Source organism: Lactuca saligna, chromosome 6 (assembly GCF_052625555.1).
Source record: "Lactuca saligna cultivar CGN05327 chromosome 6, ASM5262555v1, whole genome shotgun sequence".
NCBI lineage: Eukaryota > Viridiplantae > Streptophyta > Magnoliopsida > Asterales > Asteraceae > Lactuca > Lactuca saligna.
Genome location: NC_136422.1, coordinates 115,275,904 through 115,283,200, shown reverse-complemented (window position 1 = coordinate 115,283,200; position 7,297 = coordinate 115,275,904). Strand labels below are relative to the sequence as shown.

The window sequence follows — 7,297 nt, the reverse complement described above, 5'->3', positions numbered from 1 at the left end:
GAGCATCCTCCAAATTGTGTAGTTCGTCTATGTCAAAGTCAGACATTAGAACGTGAACGACGTGTGTTCCTTAGCTGGTGGTTGGGACAATTCTCCTCCCCACATTGCAGTTGATTTCCTTAGCCGATTGATTTCTTATTGACCCACACGGGTCAACAAGATATATATATATATATATATATATATATATATATATATATATATATATATATATATATATATATATATATATATATATATATATATATATTAAAAGCTGATGAGATCTTTTTTTTTATTGAATTGGGCTAGAAACTCAAAGTCAAACGTTGATTGAAAAAGGGCCCAAAGTCAAAGAAAAACATGTTTATTAATTTTTCTTTACTCCTTGTTCCCGAGTTTTTATGTAAATTCATTAACGGAAAGGTAAGGAAAATTTTGACAAAAAGAAAGGGAGGTGAAGGAAAATATTCATTATTCTGTGTTCCCGAGTTCGAAGGAAATGAAAGGAAAGGAAAGGAAAATTTTTAGTTTTTATGTTCCCGAGTTAGAAGGAAAAAGAAAATAAACTTAAAATTTTCCTTCCCCTCTCTTTCTTCCCAAATCCGTCCAATTTAGGAGGAAAATTTGGAAGGAAAATATGACTCTAAAATCCTTCCCCTCCCCTCACTTTCCTTCCATTAATGAAACTCGGGAATACGATTTTCCTTCGACACCCCTCATTTTCCCTCTGTATCCTCCCATTTCTCTCCTTAAGTGGAACTCAGGAACAAGGCGTTAGGGCAAAACACGTCTTCTCAACACCACAGGAGGTAAACGTAAACGCTGAAGTACGAAGTTTTGAAAGGGATTTCACGAACAGGAAAAACGAGAATGTGCATGAACAGGACACAAAAAATCACTATTCCGATCACGTTTTTTGCTTGATATCTCCACACAGGGTCTCTCTATCGCAGGTATATCACAGAAGAATCACAGAGTTCTATGGGTTTTGCACACGAACTCCCTCTCTGAAATCATATTCTCTTATCCTGATGTTACCTTGTCTCTCATAGGCTCACGAAAACAGCAAAGTTGTTACACTCATAACTCTTCACACAAACAGACATGCTTCAAATTCAAGCAAAAGAATTCCCAGATGGTGTTCACCACAACAAAAATTCACAACACAGGTTCCTTGCATCCCTTTGCTCATACCAACTAAAATTAAAACGGAAAAGAGAAAAAATATGCAGCCTAATCTCGTTGGAAACTTTTATTAAAGAAACTCACACAAAACTTATATATATATATATATATATATATATATATATATATATATATATATATATATATATATATATATATATATATATATATATACACATTGAAAACAAGACCCTATCTCATTATATACTAAACAAAACATAATAGAATATAACTAGGATTCTATTATAAGAACATCGACACTTTCCTAATATACGTTTCCTTGTGACTCAAGGACTTTAGTACTTGGACAACACTCTGGGATTTGTGATCTGGACCAAACATGCATGACTTGCCACATTAGATTCAGATATTCACTAACAAATGATAGGGGCTTCGATAATGCCAATAAGTTCAAGAAATCTCTTCCCCGTGTTTATTGTTGTTGTAGTCAAGATTCAGTTTGATCCCTTTGGGCTCAAAAGCCGGTTGATGAAGATTATTGCATTTCTAGCAAACACCCACTGATTGTGTTTTTGTGTCTGGATACCTTTTACCAACCTTGTTTTTTAAAATTCCCATTTAAGGGGTGTTTCATATTGTTTTTCAAAATATCTTATTGACTTATTGGTTTTTTGAAAAATTAATAAACCAAAAAAAATGTTTGACAAACTCAAAAACACTTTTGAAAATAACTTTTCCATTAGCTTCAAAAAAACATTGTTTAAAAAGCATGTAAAACTTGGCAAACTGTTTTTGGCTTTTTCACAAAAATAATTTCAAAAATGAGTTTTTAAGTCAATCATTTTTTAATTTATTGACTTATTGACTTCTTCACCATAAAAGTTAATTCAAACACTTTTAAACAAACTCTTTTTACCACCACTATAAACTAATAAACACTTTTAAAAGTGATTTTAGAGTTCAAAAAACACTTCCAAATACCCCCTTACCTAGACTTAGTAAAGTTAGAAAATTTTTAAACCCCATTAAAAGTATTCTTGTTTCTACAAAACTTAGATTTGTTTAGTCATGGTTTTCTTTCTATATTTAATGATAATAAAATATTAAAATAAAAAATGAAAAAGAAATATATAAAAAGATATAATAGTATTTTTAGTTTTGATAAAGAATGAACAAAATCTACTATTTTTCAAAGGCAAACCCAACAATTTTTGTAATTTTATCAACAAAAAAAGGTCACAATCATTTTATCCGAAAAATATAACAAAAACGTTTTAACAGTCATATATGCTTAGGGAACCAAAAATATAATTTATTCTTTGTTAAATATAAAGCTTTCCAACTAAATCCTTCTTTTAGTTTTTATTCTACACCCTTATTCATTTCATTCTATTAAAGTTTACGTTTTTTACAAACACCTAAAACAAAGAAATTATTGTAATACGCTTTGCCACTAAGAAGATCTAGTCCGTACATCTAAAAATATACCAATATCGTTAAAGAAAAAAAAATGTACCATTAATTATACTTTTAGCAATGTCTCTTGAAATTTTTCTCGAATGAATAATCTCTTAAACATATTATTGGTAGTTCTAGTTGAAATTAACTTTTCACGATATTGTCATGTAACTAGTTGAATTTATTTGACACACTTATTTGTGAAAACTGTATAAAGATTTTCTAATAAAACTTTAGAAAAATACCTCTTTCCAAGAAATCAAAGGACTTAAACTATGAAAAATATATAAAACAACAAACATATTTACAAAAAGCATGAACATCATATAGTTTTTTCTAGACAAAACCTTAATTCAATCATCCATACATCCAATAACATTCTACTTTTCAAAACTTGGGTAGAACAAACAACATGTATTACCATTAGTCTGTATTGAATTGTGATTGTGACTATAACTGTGACTGATGTCAAGTGGACAAATATTTGCAATCTTTTTATCCCATCCAAAATGAAACGTGTATTACCATTAGTCTGTATTGAACTATGATTGTGACTGATGTCAAGTGAATAAATATTTGCAATCTTTTTATCCCATCCAAAATGAAAAGTGTATTACCATTAATTAGTCTGTATTGAACTATGATTGTGACTATAACTGTGACCGATGTCAAGTAGACAAATATTTGCAATCTTTTTATCCCATCCAAAATGATCGAACAAGTGGAATAGATACTCACTCTCGATCTCTCAACTATTCAAAAGACATAAATGCCCTTTTCATTCTCATAGTGTCAAAGTTGGAGGTCTTGTATACAATAATTAGAAAAATGACATTTGCTTGCTAGAAGAAGAGGCCACCCATCCATGGCTTCATGGAATTTGATGTCTACTTACATACAAAGGAAACAAGAAAGATCAAATTCGATAACTAGAATAGTCAATAGCAACATGTTTGAAAGAGATGCATCATCTTTCAATGACTACTACTCTTCTATCTTCATCTGCATTTCAATGATTTACATCTTTAAAGGAATTCGATTATTATTATTATTATTATGGAAGTGGTTCTTGCGAATCCCCCAAACGTGACAAATGAAGATACGCATCTGTTCCTGCAAAAACACAATATAGAAAGAACTTTATTTTTCTTTCCAAGTAAAGGATGATTGATTGATTACTCTTTCTTGTATTATGCATATATACATGACAACTAATAAAAGCAAATAAAAAAAATAAAATAAAATAAGAAACTACAATGCTATAATAGAAAGAAATAAAAGCAAGATGCTCCAACTCAAATACAAAAAAAAAAAAAAAAAAAAAAAAAAAAAAAAAAGTACGTTGCTACTTTTTGCATTTAGTCCTAAAATAAAAACATGATAGGAGTTATAATTTAGTGAAAGTAGTGGATATGTAGTTTGACATACCGTAGCCTTCCATGGAGATGATTTGAAGATCCCCTCCAAAATACCGAGCATATAACCGACTTATAGGAAGCCCATAACCATAACCTGCCATTGTTGCTATATCTGCAGTTCCAAGATCCGATCGCTCATCAAGTGGATTTTTTGCCGTACTGTAGAGGTATGTAAATATCTTAGGCAGACCGCTTCTTGGAATCCCACCTCCCTCGTCAGACACCTGTCATACACATCCATTTTCCAAATTAATTTATTGAAAATTAAAAAAAACGGAAATTCAACCAAATAAAATACATTTCTCGCTTGTTTGCCACACAGGACATGACGGATTTGTACTGTGTTTGACATGCATTGAACCGACGTCAATGGGATAAAAATTGCAACCTTTTGTTTCACCCAGAGAGGTGGGACAAGGACTCTCTCTCGATTTCCCGTTTGTGGAAAAAGACGTGAACGCCCTCCTCATCCTCATCATCAAAAATATCCCTAGAAATCTTGTTCAGTTATGTCCAATCCAGTACAGCAGAGGCAGCCTACGGCTGCCTCTGTAGTCTGTTACACTCACACATGATTGGATATGAGTGAACAAGCTTTTTACGGCTGTTTTTGATGATGAGAATGAGGAGGGCGTTTACGTCTTTTTCCACAAACAGGAAATCGAGAGAGAGTCCCAGTCCCACCTCTCTGGGTGAAACAAAAAGTTGCAATTTTTATCCCATTGACATCAGTTCAATGCATGCCAAACACAGTACAACATGTTTTGCCCTGTATGTATACAAACAGGGTCTTTACTCTTAAGCATGAAACCAAACATGCCTTAATTGTAACATCTTCCAACCCATCTGCAACTATTATCCGAATAGGAGGTGCAAGTTTTTCCAAATCCATAAACCGTTCTTCAACAGCACGCAATGAATTTTTAACCAACTCAAACACCATCAAATGCAAATGCGTAGGGACATAACTGTCATTAACATGTCATAACATGAAATTTGATATCAAAAATCAAAATCTCACGAATTTTTCAAAGAAACACATGACAACTTACGGGAATGTGAAATCAGGATCACCATAGACCTTAACATCAGGTGCAGTGCCATACTCACGTAAACAAACAGATCTTGCATCTTCACTAGCATGCCTTGCTACTTCTACTGGAGACATTTTTGCATGTATGTAACCAATTCGATCTGGTGGGGGATTTGGTTCATGCAGTGCCACATGTTGACCTGAGATTTGACCGAATTTTAAACAAGAAAAATTACTTTAACATGATAATAATTGTAATGAGTATTATGATACTAACCAATTAGCATACGAATGCCAATTCTTGACATGTAAAAGCGATCTAGAAACTGGTGAATGTCATCGAGGTCTTTGTAATCAAGTTTTGGGTTGAGATCTTTCTTCAACTGTTGGACACCAAGAGCCATGGTAGGGACAACGTTATTGTGTCTCACCTTGATTAAATTAATCATTTTTGTGAAGTCTTGTTCGTCGTTCATGTCTTTGATATCAGGAAAGGATCTAAGGTCACGAAAGGAATCCAGGTACCAATCTCGCACCTTGCATGTCGCAAACAGATGGAATCAATTTTTAAATTTTGAATTCTTACAGGAATCAAGAGTATAAAACGTAGTCGAAGGAAAAGAGTGGTGAAGTTCTACAAAGCAAATGGATAAGGTAGTAGTTATTTCTCAATTCTTACAAGAACCAGATCCCTAATTTGCGATAATCATTAAGAAGTTTAATGTGATCATGAAATATGATGAAATTGGAGTAATTCAGATGAAATTTGAAGTTAAAAGTAGCTTTATCACCATCAATTCAACAAGCATAAGGAATATACACACACACAATGGAATTTGAAGAATTTGAACAACACCCAATTTGCAGATCACGTAATCTATGAAGTAACTATGGCCTAATTCTGTCACCAAGAAACCGAATGTTTCCTCTTTGAAGAAAACCTCCCTCAATTGACAACAATACAACACTCCGATAAACCAGATAACAAAAATAGGGCGAGTTATCGGAAATCAAAGTAAGAAAAGTGAAATTATCCAGAAAGAAAACCTAAAATCGTATCGAGGTGAATTATTGGAAACGAAAAGAAATGGGGTTATAACATACTTTGAGGATAGCAGGCTTTTCGGATAAGCCATATGGAAGAGACTCGAGCTCAATGGCACGCCTAGCAATCCTTATGGGGAGCTCCTTGTGAAGAAATTGAGCACCAAGGAGGAGATTACGTTCACTGAATTTGGAGCCGAACTCCATCATGTAACGGAGGCTGACGCCGTTCTGTTTCATAGCACCCCATCGGTGCACCTCGTCGATCAGAGACTTGGAGAAGGAATCGTATAGCTTCTTGGCAGCCATGGCTGTGTGGAATTTGAGGAGCAGCGTAGTCCACAAGGGGAAACTGACATATCACGATCAGACACACTCACACCCCATACCAATGAATTATGATGCTTCACATAAAGTTTTGTTTGAGAACGAGAGGATTGCGTTGGCGTTATCTTCCTGGAAGTCGGAGGTATTTAGGCTTCATATAAATATTCCCAAAAATGGGTCTAAAAGTCTAAACAATGTGATTATTTAGCAGTAATTCTTGTTAAAATAGTATATAGAATTAGAAACCACGGGGTATATATTTTCTTAAGACTAAAACTATAAATTTAGTCTAAAAAGTTTTTTAAAAAAGACCCCAACAACTTTAAAAAAAGACCCCAACAACCATTGAAATCGCAATTAATTCTTATTGGGCTGTTGGAAAAGTCCATTTGTGATATCTTAAAGTCCACTTAGGATTTTTTTCCTAGGATATTTTAGCTTTTTTTTTCCCTGATATTTAACCTTTTAAGTTTTAACTACGATTTCAAGATATTTAGATTACGATTTTTTTGACCCTTTGACTTTGTTTTTACGGTTTTGCTGCGAAAAAAAATACATATTATATATATATATATATATATATATATATATATATATATATATATATATATATATATATATATATATATATATATATATATATATATATAATAGAAAAATCAACTTATCTATATTAAAAGTTTTAAAATATTAGATTTGTATTTTATAAAACCATGAGTTCACATTTTAATCAATTTTTTTTTGTTTCTGTTTGCACATATGAGAAATAGCAGATCCTTGATATCAACCAAAATATGTTTGGTTCCGAGGGAGTATTCATTTACCATACTACCGGTTTATTGCTACAACTCAGAGAGGTATAATCTTGGTATCGTGACATACATTTTAA

General features: G+C 32.7%; 1 protein-coding gene across 1 annotated transcript; it reads right to left on the bottom strand.

Moving 5' to 3' along the window:
- Positions 1-3,348: 3,348 nt before the first annotated feature.
- On the bottom strand, positions 3,349-6,553 carry PDK (pyruvate dehydrogenase kinase). The gene is made up of 6 exons (XM_078960219.1): positions 6,142-6,553; positions 5,315-5,573; positions 5,057-5,237; positions 4,825-4,972; positions 4,015-4,228; positions 3,349-3,699 (listed from the first exon to the last, which is right to left on the bottom strand). The coding sequence occupies exons 1-6, from the start codon at positions 6,388-6,390 to the stop codon at positions 3,641-3,643; spliced, it is 1,110 nt and encodes a 369-aa protein (XP_078816345.1). The 5' UTR covers positions 6,391-6,553; the 3' UTR covers positions 3,349-3,640.
- Between the last annotated feature and the right edge of the window lie 744 nt (positions 6,554-7,297).